This window comes from Manis pentadactyla, chromosome 17 (genome assembly GCF_030020395.1).
Source record: "Manis pentadactyla isolate mManPen7 chromosome 17, mManPen7.hap1, whole genome shotgun sequence".
Lineage (NCBI taxonomy): Eukaryota > Metazoa > Chordata > Mammalia > Pholidota > Manidae > Manis > Manis pentadactyla.
Window position 1 is genome coordinate 39,560,359 of NC_080035.1, and position 21,346 is coordinate 39,581,704.

Below are 21,346 nucleotides of genomic sequence, written 5' to 3' on the forward strand. Positions count from 1 at the left end.
ACAACCCCACATAAACATGTTATACTATAAACATTCTAAGCATACAAGAGTAGTTTTCTAGTTCAAGTTTTACCTTTTTCAGTTCAAGTTTTATTATCACTTAAAAAAAAAAAGCTGCTACAGCTTAACCAATTACTTTCGCTCCACTCAAAGAGCAGGGAACTTTTTCCCATGCCAACACACATTCGTGAAATGGGACACTTACGGGCATAGGTATTAAAAACTGGAACAATCCAGTCTCCAGACAAGAATAAGACTCCTTTGGTGTTTATAGGTTCAACAATCCACATAAATGAGTTAAACTAAACCGCTTATTAAAGGAAATCTTGTGCCAGACAACATATTGTGAAGTAATATCACACTCAAAACAGGTTCAGGATTCTGAGGATCATAAGCAAACATCCATGAATGCTTTGCTGATACTTAAAAATTGTATCTTAAGAACATTCACTAAGGTGCTGGAATGAAGTCTTGTAAATGTAGAAAACAATCTACACATCAACACAAAACTTGTACAATGTAAATAATACATCTCTTTACAACTCAACAAATGTTCTATAAATATTTAAGAATTACCCTGCCTCGTGTTGAGTAGAAGATAGATGGGAATTTAAAGCAGAGCAGGATCATATCATATTTTATAACTAGAAAAGTTTTCTATTTGAAATATGGGATAACTGAGCCATGATTAAAGTACCATTTTTTGATTCTAGCCAGATTAACACCATTCCTCTTTTCAAAAGAGCTAAGGACAAACAGAAGAAGCTCTTTCTTTTTGGGAAGTTGGGCATGAAAAAGTATACTGTCATTCTGTGTATCTTTAAATTACGGGGCATTAGGAATGGGCTGAGCTCTTTATCTGACTCACGACAGACCACTTTTATAATTATGCTGCTAGATTAGAGGAAGTCACAAGTGATCATAGATTAAAGCCTAACAAAGCCTAGGTAACAGGTTCAAAAATGATATTGAAAGGTTTTGTAGCACCAATGACTTTTTTCCTAAGACACTTGAGGGGCTGCATCCCTTTAAAGTATTACTTATCTTGTAAACAAGACCAAAAATATTCACTTGATCTGTATTTGAGCATAAATGTTTATAAACTCTATTAAAAAAACAAATATAGCATGACTAGAGCAGATAATAGTGTAAAATCTAAGTATATTGAAAAATATAAAGGTATATAAAAGGTTTCCATAATGCAATCATGCATAAGTAAACTCCTTCATTCTGTACAGTTATCTACACTTAGTTCCATGATAATTCTATTGAGAAAAATGAAATAATGAAAATCCTTATCTTTAATTAATCAACATATGTGAATTTAAAATATGTAACTCATCTACTGGACTTCACAGCAATTTTCAAAAAGCACAATGATCTTAGAATAAAATCATCTTGACTTCTGATACCAGTGGCATGGTCAATTTTATTTTGCTTTATTTTGTTTTTATTTTAAAAGCAAGGAAAGAAAAAAAAAAAGATGACAAAATAAAGTTCAGGGTGGTGGTAAGTGGTCCAGATCTGTTAACCAACAAAACCTGTTAGCATCAAGTATGGCCTCTTCAAGACAGTGTTCTTTGGATTTCTAACCTACCAAAGTGAACCACTGTTACACAAGCAGATGCTTTCCTTGAAAAGAAAAAATATTAAATGAATCTAAAAAAAATATTTAAATGAATTCACTGAGGTTATCTGCTAGTTTGCTAATGTGAGCTAAGAGAAAAGTCTATTTAAAAAGTCTTGTTGGCTAAAAGGTCATAATTATGTTAGAAGACCTTCCAAATATATAATTTTTCTTTAAACCAAGCCTAACATTAACCATGCTGTCACCAACAAGCGTGGATCAAAACAGGTATTTTACATTATGACTGATGTATTCATTCTTTTTACCTTTCATGAAGAAAATGCATTGTGTACTCAATGAAAAATATGTTTGTAGAACAGTCAACTTTGCACAAAAATTGAAAATATGACCATAGCTGAATGGAACTAAATAGGGCGGGGGGTTACAGTACATACAATCCAAGTGCAATCTGGATTTTTCTAATAAAGAGTTAGATTTTCTACAAAGAGTTATACTAAATATAACTTCCAAACTTCTCAAATACCTCATAAGGATCTATGAAGGAGTATTCAGAAATTTATTTTTCTGAAAACTGTTCTTTTTTTATGGTGCCCATTATTACAAAAAAGGTATTTTGAATGAATATTTAGGATAAGATTCAATCATATTTTTAATAAATAATTCTAAGCCATATTGTCTATAGGTAAATAATATGGACATACACATTGTAAGAAACAAAAACTACAATCTTTAACAATGTTAGCAAACAACACTTTCCCCTTGTTTTTTAGATTGTCTTGATGTTTTAACTGCATGAGGAAAATGTGGAAAAATTAAGTAAATCAGACATTTAATAGCTATTTCTCAATATTTATAATCCACAGATCATCCTGTATTCCTTGAAAAGAGAAAATTATTCTCCCTTTTGGTTTTGAAGAACTAAGAATTTTTTTTTTTTAATTATTCAGCTAAGTGGCCTTGGCAACAACTTTAGTAACTATATTTAGAATAGGCAAGTTATTACAGTGTATAAAAGTATTTTGCCATCTATTCAAAATGATTTTAAGTGACTATCCTAACCCCAGAAATGTATCCTAAAACACAGAAAAATTAAAACCAAACCCATGCTTAACTTTTTAATCACCTTCTTCATTCTAAATTGTTCACGCTAATGAACACAGCATCATGGCTTTAAATTTCTAAGACACAATTCTCAATTTGGCTGAGACTGAACTTATTTCACATTAGGAAACCAAGAAGTCTTTTTCCTTCTTACTGTGTTCAAAAAATAAATGGCTATAAAATAAGGGAAGAAAGTATTTAAGAATAAGGTCAGACAAAGCACACACTCAGACATACTTCTGGACTCAAATGTACCCTTAGAGAACTGTGAAGATAAAATGCCAATTATAGCACGTGTAAACATCTATTCAAATTGATAAAGGGCAAACAAAATGACAGGATGATATAACAGTCGTCTCCAGACAGGAACAAGTCTTGCTGTTGTAGTCACAAAGCTAAATTCAGGCAATGATGATCTCTCTCTGCTGGAAAAAGAAAAGACTATTAAAAAAAATTGTGAAAATAGTAAATAAACCTAAAAATTGCATCACGCCATAAACTGATCTCCAATTTTTCTAAACATTGAAAAAAATCTATTGGAGAAAGGAATCAAAGTTGCAGACAAACTTCACAAAAGATCAGCTTTGGATTAAAGTGATTTTTTAAAAATCTCTACCTTATGCTTCTTTAAGACATTAAACTGCAAAGATCATAGCATCACAACATACCTATGATCTAAAAATTTTTGATTAGGAAATGTAGTCACTGACCAGATATAAAATTTTCATAGAGGTGTGGGTAGGCAAAATAATTTTAAGAAATCACATACAAATTCCAATATATCATATGTAAAAATAAAAGAACAATTTTCTTAAGTTTCCCAGATATTTAAAAGTAATGGCAAGGTGTATCTAGTTTCCTTAAACTCCCTATGATAATCATTTCATTCTTTAGTCACATCACATGACATAAAATTCTATACTAAGCACAAAGATTAACAACAAAAATAGAAAGAAACACATCAAAATGAGACAGTGCTTGGTATGTAAAGGAAGACTAACTTTGGATGAAGGGAAGAAGAGTGGATAGATTAAATAAAATAAAAGTGAGGGAGGGATTAGGAAGGAGCAAGTATAATAAATTGATAAAAAAAGTAAAATAAAATGCTTTCAATTACACTAATGAGTACATCTCACTAATAAAACTACAGAAAATTATTTACCAAATTAGGAACTTTTCTACTAAACAAAGATGACATTATCATTAGAAATTACTGAGATTGCCTGTCATGGTCCACCAAGATTTCTTTCTTTCTTTGAACTTTTAAGCAGCTAATTTGGAAGATTATATACTGTCATTTGATAGGTACATATCAGAGAGGGGGAAAAAAAACCCTGCTCTTCTCTAAAAGCCTGTATACATACCTTAGAGTAACTAGCCAGCCTGAGAAGTTAAGAAGAACAAGGTAGTTTCTAGATTGGGGAAAAAGAAATTTTCTTTCTGCTTTACAAATACTGTACCCTGGTGATTTAATCCTAAATTTCCACTTTTAATTTATAGGGTTTTAGATGAGTAAGAAAAGCCCTGAGAGAAAGACCAGACTGTGAATTAATTAGCCAAAATTTCATGCAGGACATTTTTGTTTAAAGGCTTTAAGACCTTTTTAAGGGAATAAAAAAAAACCTTACAAATACTTATATAAATTCTTGAAGGACTAATTTTCTACAGTTTTCTTCTAAAACTAATTTTCTATAATTAGTTCATATAATGTTGAAGGGAAAAAATGAGAATATATATTGATAAAGTCTGTATATAACTCTAAAATAACCACTGATATTCAACATACCAAACAAGCAACTGCTTTCTTTTTATAACCCTTAGTGCCAATTATTACTGTTCAAGTAAGACTGGAAGTACAGTCCCCATAAGGCAGTGGTGGTAACCAGAAATTTCCTTCAATTAAGCTGATAATCAGCTAAAACACTGAAGTCTTGTTTTTAGAGTAAAGTGCTGATTGATACATTCGATCATATTACAATTAAACAAGAGCTTTGGAATACTCTCCCATTCCTGAAACATGATTTCAGTAAAAGCCTGGGCATCAGTTAAATACTGAAATTAATTTTTTAAATGTTACAATTATCCAATAACATTTAAAACAACACTGCTTAAGTAGAGACATAAAATATTGAGTAAAATATGTAAAATGACAACTCAACCATCCCTTGAGGTAATCCTAATCAATCTTTTAAGCAATAACATGTAATTTCCCTCAATTTTTTTCCAGTAAGAAATAGCAGCCTACATTGTTCTCAATCATTTTTTTCACTCCCAACTCACCCCAGATCTACACTAAGGCAAAGCATTTATTAGGAGAGCTGTAGAATTAAAAATGCATTTTGAGATTTAGGTAGCATACTGTACTAGAAAAAAAGTTTTAAACTTTTGAGTTTAGAAGCAGAACGAAAAACTTTTAAGCAGGAAGGGAAAGTTATTAGTGAATACAGAAGTCTATCTATATTTTGTAGTTTGAATGAAATTTGGGCCAGCGAAGGCAAATATTTGGGAACACTATATATACAAAGCTGTACTGAGACACATTACACAAATTATCATAACCAAATCTAAGTTGTTTCCATTGATATGGTGATAGAAACAACAATAGCAACATTAGGAAGGGAGAAAATGTGTTTTAGACCAAACATTGATACACCACCAGGGAAACTATAGATGTGAAAGGTACCTTAGAGATCATCTAGTCCAACCCCTTTCATTTTACAGACAAGGAAACAGCCCTGGATAAGAGACCCGAGGCCAGGGAGTTAGCTGCAGAGCTGGGACCAAAAGCTGAATCTCTTAGCCCTTGTCCAGTACCCTACACTAGGTCAGCTTTGGATTTAAAAAATTAGTGGGATGGACTAGATGGGTGGCTCTTGGCATTTCTACTCTTACATACTGACAGAAACCAAAAGGCTATTTTACTCCTCAAACTGCCTATAACATATAATACTCCAAGATATTAAAGCCTTACTAATTGTGGAAATTCCACTAAGACTACAAGTATAGTAACCCCACTACTGCAATACTTAACTGTATCAATTGTTTACCAAAATGGTCCCAATGTCTGGAAGACCTTCAAGAGAAATTTTTGAAAAATTGATAAGAATTAACAAGGGAGGTAATTGTCACTCCATTTTTGGAGATTTAAATATGCATTCATTCATTAATTCATCCAACAAACATCTGTGTGCCCACTATGAGCCAGGCTTTATGATAATCACTAGAGATAAAAATATGAATAAGACATGGTCCCCTTCCTAGAGGAGCTTGTAATCTAGTGGGGAAGACAGACATATAAACCAGATAAATTATATTACAACATAAGTACTGTAACAGAGATGAACAAAGTGCTATATTAAAAGGGAGGGCAAAGGTATGAACTGGCTAATGACCAGGAAGTCTATTTTTTCTGTGCAAGTACTAGCACATTTATTGCAACCACAATCTCATGCTCAATCAATAATTAGGAAGGAGGTAGCAATGCAAAGTTAAAAACAAAAAAAGTTGGCACTGAAATCAGAATGCCTGCATCCAAACATAGTCCTCCTACTCACTAGCTGTGACTCTGAGCAAGTCACTCCATCTCTATTAGCCTAAGTTTCCTTATCTGTAAAATGGGAATTAGCAACTACTTCAAAGGGATTTCTTAAATTTTAGGTGAGAATACATTAAAGTACATGTAGTATACTAGCATTTTTAAACATACTCATTAATTTAAAAAATCCAAAAGCAATTAAATATTAAGTAATAATTACAATTAAAATAATATAAAAATATAATTGTGAACCTAAAGAATGTTTGCTAGTATTTAATCCCCGTACTTCAGGTCCAAACTGAAACGTACTTGTCTTCTGATTCATTCAAAGTAACACAGCTTAAAACATTTTAATTTTAGGTTATGTGAGAATTTAAGGCTAGGGAAAGTGATAAGCTATTTACAGATTTCAATAAATAGAATGTAATTTTAGTTACATTATAAGGGAATTTTACAGTAATTTTTAAAATATCAGGCTAAAGTTTATTAATCAAATTATAAAGCCAAAAAAATCAGCATGGAGATTTAACTGGCCTTTCAAATATTTTCTTTCTTTATAATACCTGTTTGGTGTAAAGAGAAGAAACGTGAGCCTCTGCCAATTTGGCACCTTTCACGACTACTAAAAAGAAAAGAAAACAAACTTACCTAATGAATCAGAATAGCACATAGTCAACATACAAGAGACTACATAAAAATGTATTACAGATCTAAGTAAGGAAGTTTTTGAGTAAAGTTACTATTTTGAGAAAAGAAATCTGGTTGTTTAATTTTAAATAGAAATGTGTGCACCAACTGCAAGCGAAACATTCCTGTGAAATAAGTATTACCATCAAGAACATATAAACAACTTTAACCCTAAGTGGGGAAAAAAAGGAAAAACAGGAACAGCATCTACTAGTTACTCCATTGGCAGAAGGCTAGGGTGGTGGAATTACAGTTCATGATGGTGAGGACCCCAGTATGGGAAGAACGTGATGATTTTTTTCTTAATGTGAATTTTAATATAATCACTGTAATCTCAGGAGGGGCAGAAACACTTGCAACTGAAATAATCAATTTTTAAAAAGATAAAATATGTAATCTCCCATCCCCTCATTCTACAAATAATGCATTTATTTCCTTGAAACTGCTATGTCAACTTTCAATGTTCACTTGCCAGGGAAATCCACTTAAAAATCACAATACTGTTGTAAATGTCAAAGGTTTTTATACAAGTATAGGAAATGCACACTTAAAATATCAGACTGGAACACTTACCAAACAGTGTTTTCCTAAAGTGGTATCTACAGTACATTTCTTTATTCATACATCTTCAAATGGTCAAGTTTTCTTTCATACATCCAAAATGTAATGTGATGTTTCCTTATTCACCAAATGTTAGCTCTATTTGAAGTCTGGTTCCAAACTAATCAGCCTGCTTTTAAATTTTAAGACATCTGTTGAAGATTTATAGGATCAAACCAAACTGAAGTGGTATAAATTTTTAACATTGGAATTGTACATTATTGTAAAGGTATCAATAACCATTATTATTAAAAATAAGTTAGTGATTATAGCTCCTTTTGTGATAATTGGGGGTAAGGGTAGATCACCATCTGGAATGGTCTATTTATTTTAATTTTCTTTCTTTTCTTTTTTTTTTTTTCTTTTTTTCTTTTCTTAAATCAAGGAACATTGTCTTGGACTTTTTTTTTGTCATTGTTTTTTTCTTTTCTTTTCTTTTCAAGAGACCATTCCACTTTATTTTTAACATCTGAATGCATAAGGACTGATATGCAAAGCAGTCATACACCATTATCATTAAAACCCATATGATAAAATACATACACAATCCAACAAAAGGCTAATACATAGTAAAGCCTAAGCATATTACTATGTAATATGAATACATAACTTGGAGACTTAGAGTACTATGTTATCTATTCATTTTTGAAAACATTAAGATTTTAAATGCAAATTCATTCCTTATTTGGAGTAAAACAAAATCCTCTAAGTTGTAACAAGTATTGGTCATAAGTTTCAGACCTATTAAATTACAAAGAACCCAAAGAATTCCATGATGTTCAGTAGAAGTATGTAATAAAAACATTGCATATGTTTCTAGTGTGATGTCTTTAGCAATTGTTTACTGAAATAAAATGCAAACATCAATCTTTCAAAATACAGGATCAGAAGGTAGTTTTCTTCTTTTTTGTCTATTTGTGAAATCCATCTTCAACACATTTTACCAAAAATTGTTTTTACAAATATGTAAAAGTACATTAGATAATACTAATGAAACACAGGGAGAGTTCTAGAATATGCAGATCAATGATCAGTCAAATCATCTTCTCCAAGAACGAGATTCATTGTCCTCTTCTTCTTCATCATCATCTTGAAGTAATGAGTCATCCACCAAAGACTCTTCCTGAAACTTTAGGTTAAAATGCATTTAGGAATTTATCCAAAAAAAAAGAGAAGAAAAAAGGTGACACTTTTAAATACTGATTTCTCTCAACAGAGTTGAATGCAAAAGGTATTTCTATAGCTAGAACATTCAAGAAACAGAGAAAAGCAATATTTATCCACTCAATGGTTCCTCTATCGTATCTACTCTATTATAAACTATCACTAAGGAAATATCAAAGTAAGCCTTTGTACATGCCATTTCTCCTGACTCTATCAAATTATGCCACCTTCTTTACCTACAAAACATTGCACAATACCTGTTTTTTAAAAGACAACATCACTGTTTTCTGACTTACCCTAAGCCCGAACACTAAAGCAACCAATAACTTGTATAAAAGTCTATCAAGATTTATATTTCTTTTCTAAAAAACAAACATTTGCTTTCATAACATTCCTTTCTTTTCCCCATTCCCTTCATAAAAGCTTCTCATACTACTTTGCAAACTTTTCAAAATACCTAATACCAGGAGCTCTCCTGCTTTTCTCCCCATTCAATTCAAACTCATGGAAGGACAAAGGTATAATCTAAAATATAAAATGACAAATCATGTATATGAGTTTCAAAATACACATTTTATCTTGCATTTGACTATGGATATGTAACAGCCCTGAATGCTCTTTAAACAAAATAAAGTGCCATTATGAAAATCTAACAAAGGTAAATCATAGATCATTAATTTACCCAGCTTACCTTTATTTCTTAATTTCCTCAAATTTTCTCAGTTTATTTCATAATTAGCAAAATAAATTTGCGTGTTTTTAAGAATATGGATCAAAGGGCTCTCCCACTTCACTGTTCTTCATGCTCACAACTCTCCGCTTTCAGATTAACTGCTGTTACCCAAGACAAAAGCACTCTTCCACACCTACCCCCTGTCTAAAATGCCTCTCTCAACTATATTCCAGTCCCAGCTCTAGGTCATGGAAAGCTTTTTTATCATCAGTTCCACTGTCACCACCTCCTTCAAGATTCTTCTGGATAGAAACATTCACTCCTTTCCCTGGGTTCCCACAGCATATTGTTCAAATCTTTACTCAGCATATCAGTCTGCATTTCATTATAGTTTCTTAGGTGTCTGTCACCACCCTCTTTCCAGATTATAAGCTCCTTGATGATAGGGACCGTGTCTTATTCATTTTGTGCCTATCACAGTATCTACCATTTAGAAGGCATTCATTCTAATGAACTAAAAACAGTATGCATTAAAAAAAAGGAAACTTGTAATGTTAATAAAGCAATTGAGTAGAATATATACTCTATGGTTTAAAATATTGCAAAACTTCCTGTGGATAAAAATCTAATGAATAATTATCTTCTAAGAGTAAATGAAAAAATATATACATGATTTTCATATATTCTTTTCAGGTTTAGCAATCCATAGTTCTCATAAATTCAGAAAATTTAAAGTTGTCTGCATTTATCTGATATCCCCTGTCTGGAATATGGCTCAGGAATTAAAGTTTTATGTTACAATCACAGCCATAAAATCAAACTTTGTATAAAAATGCAAACATTTATGGGCAAAAATAAGTGGGGGAAAAAAAAACATACTTCCTCTTCATCAGGTTCAACTTCTTCTGCTTCAACAGCTGAAATATTAGTTATTGGTTTATTCCATGCCAATTTTAGATCCTGCCCTTTGAAGCGAGCTCCATGAACTGCAGCCTATAACAATTAAGAACATTGGGATATAGACCATTAATGATTTCTGAAGAAAAAAATGAAATGTTGTAGTACCTGATATTTAAATTAAATTAGCTAGACACAAGTGAAGCCAGATTTCTATGCAGTTGCTTTGTGGTTATTTACTTCTCTATTTACTGTGTATTATTATCATTTATCATTAACATTTTATGGTTATTTACTTCCAAAATCACCTTAGTGACTGGAAATCCTTTAAAAATAAAACAAGAAGAAATTATCATAACTGAATAAAACTATTTCCCTACTGGCCAATATTTGATTAGAAGAGCCACATCTACATGTTTACAACACAATGACAATTGCTGTTCAAGGCAACAATCTCAGAGCACTTCAAAATCATGACTATTGAGTCTGAATCAAAGTCTAAATTAGGATCAATAATGAATTAAATGTATTTAACTGTATTTTAATTCTTGGTAATTTATAAATGGTATATATAGTAACGGTAAACTAAAACCTTTAGCAAATACAAGAATAATTTTGCATGTGTAAAGCATAACATTATTTTTAAATTATGTCAGTTGGTCATAAATATCATAAAATGTCTGATATATCACTATTACAAAATGTAAGTATCACAATCAAGGAAAAAAACCCTGAATTTTTCTATTGAAGCTAAAGTACTTCCTACAAAGCTTTCAGAACTGCTTATGATAAAAACTTAAATTTAACAAGTGGTAAAGGCTAAGCATTTGCTACATTAAGTGAATGATTTAGAAATAGTGCATTCAAATTAAAGTAACATGAACCAACATAAATCAATCTTAGCAACATACCGAAATAATTCAGTCACAGAAGATTTATAGCACAATCTCAAAGTACAGTATAATATGAAATGTAGAAACAATTACATGTTCAATGACACCTGGCCATGAATTGTGATACTGAAGTCCCCAGGTATAAATTTAATATCTGCACATATAAATTTATGATAAATTTTAAAGATTTCATGCCTATTAAAATGCAGCTCAGGAGTTTTTAGTCCATACCTCATCACAGTATCATATAACCACAAAAAATTTTTAAACTACTTACATATGTTATATTTAGGTCTAGAAAGTTTTAATTTTTTGAAACTACAACTATTACATAAAAACATATTACAATAAGGAATTCTAATTGTCTCATGCAATATCTCTTTATAAGACTCTTCATTCAGCTAAGGAAGGCTAAAAATGTTACTGACATTTTCTGTAGTAAGTTCTTGACAAAAATTTCTGATGAGCTAATTTTGTAAATCTCTATTAAATCAGCACAGACATCTTCAAATTTATTAAGTCTACAACTCCCTAAAGTTTTGATTTTAAAATTACTTACAGGATGACTTTCAAAGTTAGGTATATTTAACTTCTTATTATCTTTGCTCCTTTGGAAACTTTTGACCATTTAGCTATATAAATTTTTGAAATAACTGAATTCTTGACTTCTGAAGATGCAAATTTATTACAGATAAGTTGCAACATAAAATATTTAAAGTTAAAAAAAATTCTGCAATCCACCCATTTTATTTTTTTAAAAATTCAAAAATTTCAGGTCACAATATAAAACAACCATAATCCATTATTACACCATCCCTAAGGCATAATCACTCTCCTATGAAATTTGGAAAAAAGTCGTACAACACACTTAAACAGTTCTATGCATATACTAAAAAGGTTTGCATATACATGTATGTATGATATGTATACGGCAACTTTATTCACTGGTTTTACAACTTCTTATATTATTAACCTAACATTTCAAAGACTCTTTCCATATCTGTCATTTTTCTTTAATGGCATATTTAAAACAGTATCTTGAATAGAGTTTTGTTATATTTATTTGGCAAATATTTTTTCTCAACTGAAATTTTTTCAATGATGTAAAATTTTATTGGAAGGGAAGGAACTGTTGCTGTTCTTTTTTGTTTTGGCCATGAAGTTTTAAATTTTCATGTACTGGAACTCATCAATACTTATCTTTATGATTCCTGGATATTGCACTATGCCTTTAAAAATCCCTCTCCACACTAAGATTATTTTCAGAAATCCCCTTAACTTTTTGCTAGTCTTAGGTACTACAAAAAGAAAAAAAACTCTTATCCAACTTGAGTTTATTTTGATACAAAAATTGTAAACAGTCCTAACACTATTTACTGAATAATCTGTTTTATTCCTTGATTTAAATAAATATCTCTTTTTGTAATCTGCTTAAATTATTATATATATTCTTAGGCCTATTTCTGAACTCTATTTTGTTCTATTAACTAACTGTCTATTCCACACCATTATTTATTATGTTCTTTATTTCATAATAAACTCGGTATCATTTCTCAGCCTTTTCAGAATATTCTTGGTTATTCTGATGTTATTTTGTCCTTAAAACCTTTGGAATCTTTTGGCCAAGTCCAGGATCATATTGTCTTAATTACTGTTCCTCAATATATAATAAGAACTAGATCAGTATACTACAGCAGCAGCTTCAAGAGTTTTTTTTCATAACAGTGTACTATGGCTGTTGCCTCAAGAGTTCTGCAAACATTAGAATGTATGTTAAAATACAAACTGTATTTATAAAATCTTGTATAAATGTATCCTATAGGATGTCTACTTGAGCAAGATGGTAATTAGGTCATATAGGTGGGAAGTAGGGCTAAATGTAAAACTATATAATATAAGAAAGGAAAGTGGGGGAAATAACCTCAGATGAAAATTAAATTAAATGTGCTCATCTCAATGCAAACTAAGTTGATAATCTAGATGAAAAACTACCAAAGTACCAAAGTAAAGCCAGACAGGAGGCCTCGAGGAGAGGAAGCTCTAAAGTCTTTTTTTTTTTTTTTTAAAGAAACCTGGCCAAACCACTGTGTAAAATACACACTATGGCAAAAGTTATGGGAAAAGGCAATCTCATACATCTTTGGTGGGCAAATGTGGTACAACCTATAATGGCAGGGAAGGGGAAGCATTTTTAGTACCACTATCCATCAATTATTTAAATGCACATATCTTTTCATCCAGCAGTAACATATCAAGAATATATCCTATCTACAATCATATTCACATACATACACAGAGAAATATGCACCAAGAATACTCACTGTGATACAAAAAAAGAATTTAAAAAATTTAAAGTCCATCAATATGGTTGATTACACTAGGTAATCCATAAAATGGAATACCTATGCAATAATGACAGCATAAGACAGTTTTTAATATAAAATATCTGAAAAATAGACTGCTAATGTAGAAAAGGCAAGCTGAAGGACACCACATATGCTACCATTTGTGTGAGGAAAGAAGTTATTGATACACTGTTACAGATTTATAGACTCAGTCTGAAAATATAAACAAACAAAAATCCCACCTAAAAATATTTGTAATCTCTGCGCAGGGAACTGAGAACCAAGGATAAGGATGAGACAATTTGCTTCTTACTGCACAAACTTCAGTGCTCTTATAGCATGAATACATATTTTCTATTCAAAAAATAAATTAATATAAAAAATACAAAGCTATTTTAAAGTAGTAAGAAAACCACTCAAATGTGTAAACCAGCAACTTTTAACATAACAGACATTATCAATAAATGTGTGCTGCCAAGTTGTATTTTTTGTATTGCTGTGACACCTTTACTGAAGTGTGTTTTGAAACTGGAAAGGAACTGTTTAAAAAATAAAAAAGGTTCTGATTTGTAATTCCTTAAGTGAGATTTTCTTATCACTATATAAAACAACTACAATCACAACAATAAATCAAACTAAATTACTGACTGTCATCTAAAAATTCCTCCCCAATTAAAATATATTCATCAAAACTGTCTCACTGGCTAAAAATATTGATTATGTGGTTAACTATATGCTGTATGTACCTAATGTAATATACTGTAAGGACAAAAAGAACTAAGAAAATATTAAACTTTTTTTCCCAGTAATTAATATTATTTCTTGTAAAGGTGGCATTTTTATTCTTAGACATATATACAGCACGTAACTAATTATTTTGATGTCAGTGAAAAAAGGTCAGTTTTCAGAATGGAAAAAAGGAGTCAGAGATAATATGACCCCCAAGATAAGTAAAAATCATATAATCCAGAATTATCACTCTTTCCATAATCTATCTTTCTATCCCTCAATCTAACTCTATCTATCCACCCACCAACCTATCTTCTCTTTATGCGCATATATACATTGTGTATATAAAATTCTGTAGTCTGGAATTACACAAGAAGTATCAGTATGAGCTTATTTCCTTTATACATGTGTGTATATATGTGAACATACATGTATACATGTATATGAATGTTATATACAATTTTTTCCACTCCCAGCTCGACCACTGAAAAGGATTAGTGACAGTGACAAACTCAGCAGTAATGAGCATCCCTAATACTCAGATTGTGGTCTCTTAAATACCTTGGCCAGTAAAAATCAGGGTTCCTTAAGAGAAATGGACAATTCCGAGGTCTGGAAGATAAAATGTGTAAGATGAGCCCAGAACACCTTTTCATACCAAAAAGCAAAGAAACTACTAACAGCCCACTATGGTCCTGTCAAAAGGACTCAGGAACAAACATATGCACTTGCCGCTAGCCAACAATGTGACAATGTATCAATAACTGGGAACAATGGGCCAACACCCATGAAATATTTCAACCTGAGTTGATGATTGTATAATGCCAATTAAGCAATCTCAAAAGTTATTCTGGTTCATTAAGCAAAGTGAGTAAAATCTTTATAAGATAACTGGGGAGATGTAAACCCTGGATGGGTATTTGATATTACTTAGGAAATAGCAATCATTTTTAGGTATAATAATAGCATTTTGTTTTATTTTTTTAAGGCTCTAACATTGAAGGAACACACTAAAATGTTTACAGATGAAATGACATGATGACTGGGAATGGCTCTAAAATAAGGAGGTGGAAGGTTGTAGTTGGTGGGATGTAAAACATAAGATTGGCCATAAGTAGATAACTGCTGAAGCTCAATGATGAACATTTTATAATTCTAATTTTTAAGCTATGAAATATTAAAAAAAAAAAAATCTATTTAGAAGCTGAAGCATTTTATTCATAGGTTTGCTCCAGCCCTTTGCCTATTTATTCTTGCACACAGTCATTCAAAGTTTGTGGCAAATTAGGAACTAAGGAAAGCAGGCATTAACAGAACAGAAGGAAAAAAGGGCTTAAGTTCTGACAAATGGAGGAAGAAAAAAGAATGAAAAGTAGTTATGACCTAAGTTTCATACCTTACATGGAAAAATGGTTCTAGGAACAATTAACATTTGGAAAAGGCTAGGTTAAGCAAAATTAAGCAGAAGTTTACCTTCTGCCTTCTCAAGTCATTTAAATTGTAAATCTAAATGGAATATACAAAATGTACCTTTTCACAAACTCCTGCTTATCTGACAAAAGAATCCTTTGCAGAACCAAAGTTCCGGTAGAACCAGTGTTCTCTAATAACAGTGGAGAAAACTGACCTAAAGGTCAGAAGAGTTAAAGCTGTAATCTTAGTGTACCTTACATTTTTAGTAACCATAATGATAAAACTGATCTATAAAAGAAGGCTTAAAACCAAGGTCATTAATGTTTGTAATAACCACAGTATACAATGTTTAGGCAGGAGTTACACTCAAGGTCCACAAATATAAAACAGCAACAACATGTAAAGTCTAATTAGTAAAAGTTATAGGTAAAGACTTCCATTCCTGTAACTCTCAACTTCAAGCTGCATGGCCACTTTCTCACCAACTTCAGACTTAGCTTGACTCATTCTGGTAGGAAAGTGTCCATCATATAGAAGTACTTAAAAACTGTTAAAATAAATCAGTAAACACATACACAAAAACTCTGCTATGTATATGATTTTATTTCTCTTGTTTGGATATACTTATACATAGTGTGGTTACTTATAAACCTACTATTTACTCAGTCTCATCAACTTCTGACTGTTGATATTCCTCTATGAACCAAAATTTTTGCTTCCAATTCAGGTCTAAAGAATGAGTTTTGAAATAATTTACTCTGTCTTGTCTCTATTCAGTTCATTCATCTACCAGTCATTTCTCATTCTGAAAAAAAAAAACCCACAACAATATTAGTAAAAGCTAACATTAAGAGTGTTTACCATGTCCTAGGCACTATTCTAAGTACCTTACTAGTTTTGAATCAGTGATTCTCACAATTACTGCAAGTTGAGGCATGGGTATAAAAAATGCAGCAGTAGAAAAGATTCTTTCCTTCTGATATAAAAAGCTATGTATGTCTCTTTAAGTTTGGGACTGAAGAATTACATCTTTGGAACTGATTCTTACAAAATAAGAACTGCCCCTATTCTAAAACTGAATCCTGGTTTCTTACAAAGGTATAAGAAAAATATATTCTAACAAGTCATGGGAAGGGGCTAATTTTTTCTGTCCTGTTTGAGTACTTCCCAGTTTTAGTACACTGGGGTGGTGGGAGACAAACAGGAAAATAGAAAATACAGCAGTAGGAACCATCCTCCAATGTACCAACTTAACCATAAAGTTAGGTCAGAGCATAACCATCTTAACCTAAAGATCTCTTTCCTGGGGAAAATTTCTCACTTTCAGGCATACTGAATGTCTCAATTATTCCTGTACTTTCACCTTGAAATACTATGCATATACTGATTATACAAAATTAAGAGACATTCATTCAGTCATCAAGGACAATGGTTCAGAGAAAAAGAACAATGAAGTACTTGGAAATAAATAGCAAAGGCTGACTTATTTTCTTTTCTTGGAAAGACCTATCATTTAGTTTGAGTTTATATTCTCCTACATTTTTGGTGCTAAAATTTCTTTTATAAAATTATGGTGATGCTACATGCAATCTTTTTTGTACTTTTATAGCATTCTTCCTTGACAAAATAAAAAATTGGCACCCCTTTGTTAAACACAGTAATTTTTAAATTACTGAACCTTAATGTTCCCTGAAATCCAGAAATCTGGAAACCACTGCTTTATTTAACCTATATCCTGTTTGTAGAAGGTAAGGTTCAACTTAATTTTCTTTTTTACTCTAAAATAGAATGTTAGATTTTAAGAAATTTTTTGATTTACAGAAATGTTTATGGTTTAACAATTTCTTCAACATACTTCCAAATGTTTATCATAGCAATGGTTGTTCCTTTCAGCCTAATAAGTCCAGCTAAAATGGTATTTATCCTCAAAAAGTAACTCTTAGTAGCCCTAACTTGAGCTAATTTGTCGCTTGTTCAGCCTTTATATAATTCAGTGTTAAAGTCTTCCTTATACATTAATCCTTGGACTTTTTAATTGTGTTTTATATGTAATATATATTGTTATTATTAAAATGACAAACTTGACAGTTTTAATCATTTGTATAACTACCATTGTTTTATAATATGATTCCTGCCTAGAAAATAGAACATAGATGTACTCAAGCTACCTAACATGACATTGAATACTGTCACTGAAGCCATCATTTAAAGAAAAGCTTATTCTTAGACTCAGTAATACCTTTGAGAAAAAACTTAAAGATTCTTTTCAATATAACCTATAAAATACAAGTTTATAAGAAAGTCTTAAACTTTCATCAATTATAAATTACTTTTTACTTTCACAAAAGATCTTTAAATGAAATATTACTCAAAACTAGATTTAAAAAACAAAACTCTAGGATCAGGATTCCTATTATATAGAAGTGTTCATCTCCCACACTCCCCAACCGGATACTACGTTGTTCAAGGACTCCAGATGAATGAATACTTTTCTGAGACTTACTGGTCCCACAGATTTTTGCTGGTTCTAACACCCCAAGAGCAACTACTACCAGATAAGCCCCAGCAATGTACCATTGTTATGCAGGAGAGTATTCACTACAAAGAAGATAAATCAATGTAGAAGGATTTTCAAAACTTAATTAGAACACAGTCAACTTAAAACTTCTGATAAGAATACTACACTTTCATTCATGAATAGGTTAACTGTTTGGAACAATGCATTTTCCAAGCCCAGATGAAAGACAAGGCTACATACACTTCCAAACATTCTTTGTAAAGGTAATTCATGATACACAGTTTAAGGCAATTACATGAAAGGGACCCTAAAAGCTCAAGCTATATTATCATATCTTGAACAAGAATTTGTAGTGGCCTAGTTGTGGGTATACTGAGCTAGGGACATTTCTTTAGATAGAGTTCAGCCTATTGGGAGTGGGAAGCAACAGATGAAGGATGGTTAAGAAAGGAAGGAATTAGGATTCAGCTTCTATCTTATCCTCACTACTCATTCTGCCAAAGCAGACTTTGTTGTGGGCCAACTGAGAAAAAGGATAATGTAAAGTGGGGTGGTCCTATCTCCTGTGAAAAAGAAAGAAAGAAGAATCCCTGATGTCTCAAGACAGTACAACTTGACATTCAACTTGATAAATTATTATGCATTCTAATTATGTCCTGTTATATATAGAATTGCCTAACTGCTTTAGATAGTCTTTGTGGCCATTAATACCACTTCATATGTTCTGTCTACTGTCAAAACAGTTACTTAGTAAGTTAAAAAAATCCTTTTTTATTAAAATGTAAAAGCAGTATTTATAAAACATTTAAATCTGAATTTTCAATAAATCAGATTTGTAATACTTACTGCTTCAGCTTCTGCTCTTGTCTTGAATGTAATTACTGCATGAAGTGAAGAATCATCAATCTGACAATCTTCTATTTCACCATATTGCTTTAAATAAAAAAAAGTAGTTCCTCCAAATAAATACTTTGAAACATCCGAAAGCCTAATGATTTTTAAAATATTAAAAATACCAAATAAATATAACCCAGAATATATAACAATTCAAGGTGATTAATAGAAAAAAATAGTAATTCATTCTAGTAGTTGATATGATAAGGTAAAGGAATTAGGATTCAGCTTCTATCTTATCCTCACTACTCATTCTGCCAAAGCAGACTTTGTTGTGGGCCAAGTGAGAAAAAGGATAATGTAAAGTGGGGTGGTCCTATATTCCAATATTATTCACAGTATTTTCTTTTTAGAATTGGGGAAACTTATACTTGAACAATTTATCAAACAAAGGAAATGATGGTCAAAGACTAAGCTTCCTTAATGCCCTTCATTTTATATCCCAGGATACACTGAATTCGTTCTAAAGTAGAATATTTAGTTCTCAGAACATTCTGAATTTTTTTGTATCATTCCCAATTTAAAGATAGAGGGAGAAGATTCAGAGAATTTGAGCCATTTTCCCCCCAGTAATTAAGTTAATTACCAGAATGAGAGTCCAGGTCTTTTGATTCAACATTTGAAATGACCCTGCTTTTACTCTTACTATATACCCCTCTATACCACACACTAATTTAAGACTTTTAAAACCCTAAATATATTAAATTATGCTTATTTTTCATTGCTGGATTTTATTTTTTCCACATGTAAGAGGATTTTTCTACAAATAGCAACCTTTATCATTCAAAATTCTAGTCCTTTTTATGTCATTACTAATACCTTCCTTCTCTTACCCCAAAATAAAATTACAACCACAATCTCATTTAAATATAAATGCACACACATGTGCACACTCAATACAAAAAAATTCTGTGTAGCCTATTAAAGAGAACAGACTCTAGAATCAATCAGATCCCAGTTCTATCGGCTACTAGCTATGTAAACTTGAACAAGATACTTAATATCTTCATGCTTCATTTTCTTCATCTCTAAAATGGGAATAATAAAGATACCTACCTCAGATGTTATTGAAATAACTCATAATATAATGAGTTACACATGGCATTGAGAATAAGTGCTCTGTACATTTTAGCTATAATTTGTATTATTACTACTGCTGGTCCCATTGGATAATGTAAAGAAAGCATTTTGATAATTCTGATAATATAAAAATGGTTCCTTAATAATAGAGATTTTTCCTCTGTTCTCTGTTATATGTTCAAGTCACAGGCTGAGCCAGAGAACTGAATGTGAAAGCTGAACTCTTGAAGACCGTAATTTTTAAATGGGCACCACTTCTACCTTTGAGTGGAGTTCAAATCTCCGACTGCATGGAAGAGTCTCAATTTAGAGCTCTGAATATTTATATAACCAAAACTACTTTAGTCTCACCAAACACATTCATAGCAAACTCATTTGTTTAGATTGCTTTAGTATATTCTTTGCTAGTTTCCTGATTAGCTATACAACTACACGCAATACCTCTAAGTTATCTGATCTCCTTCCTCTTGTGAAAGATGTGGAAGTGGGGAGCACAACAAAGAATTGGACTATATTATTTCCAAGTTCTTTTCTACTTCTCTGATTCCTTTCTTTCTCTCTTTGAAGCTGTTGAGCACAGGAGTTTCCAGACTCCTATCTTTAAATATTAGTCACCTTAGTTATTTCTTGAACATACACCATTCTTTCAATACCTCCCTACTCCCTGACCAAGTATAGCTTCACCTTTCTGCCCGCTGTGAACAGCTTAGAATATGATTATCAAACATTAAATTATAATTTTCAAAGGGTTACATCACTGAGTAACTATCTACAAGCTTGTATGTCTTTCAAGATCTAAGGTCTGGTTCTCCTATTTCATGAAACTTTCATTTATAGCCCATCTGATTCATGTTAAGCCAATATGTGAAAAAAATCCTTAAAGATAAAGTGGTTATTTCCTTCATATCTCCAGATCAATTACTATAATGCTGACAGTAGTAAGGCAAGAAGCTTAGCAACTAACCTTTGGGATATGTTAAGATTCATAACATTTAAGTTGAAAAGGCCTTTAGACAGGTAGTCTCTACTCTGCACATGAACTCATTGGATCTCTCAGGAAGTCCAAGTTAAATATGGGTTAGCAGGGACTAGAATCCCATTCGCTCTTCTTACAGGTTGGTTTATCACCATTAGATTGATGCCTTTAAATATACCCTGGCATTGACTAATGCAACTTCAAAATCAAATACCAGAATTTTATCTTGTTTCATTTCCAGGTAAGCTGGATC

General features: G+C 31.6%; 1 protein-coding gene across 16 annotated transcripts in view; it reads right to left on the reverse strand.

Moving 5' to 3' along the window:
• Positions 1 to 2,219: 2,219 nt before the first annotated feature.
• The window catches only part of RBM26 (RNA binding motif protein 26), an 89,448-nt gene continuing 70,321 nt past the window's right edge, over positions 2,220 to 21,346 (reverse strand). For 10 of the 16 annotated variants that reach the window (XM_036893628.2, XM_036893631.2, XM_036893635.2 and 7 more), the window contains 3 exons: positions 18,990 to 19,076; positions 10,228 to 10,341; positions 7,505 to 8,640 (listed from right to left, as the gene is read on the reverse strand). In XM_036893628.2, coding sequence (XP_036749523.2) covers positions 8,551 to 8,640; positions 10,228 to 10,341; positions 18,990 to 19,076 — 291 coding nt within the window. In that variant the 3' untranslated portion in view covers positions 7,505 to 8,550. Of the gene's footprint in view, positions 3,115 to 5,720; positions 5,763 to 6,787; positions 6,847 to 7,504; positions 8,641 to 10,227; positions 10,342 to 16,210; positions 16,431 to 18,989; positions 19,077 to 21,346 lie in introns of those variants that run through there. The other 6 variants (XR_008994587.1, XR_008994586.1, XM_057494595.1 and 3 more) reach the window with 6 other exon arrangements.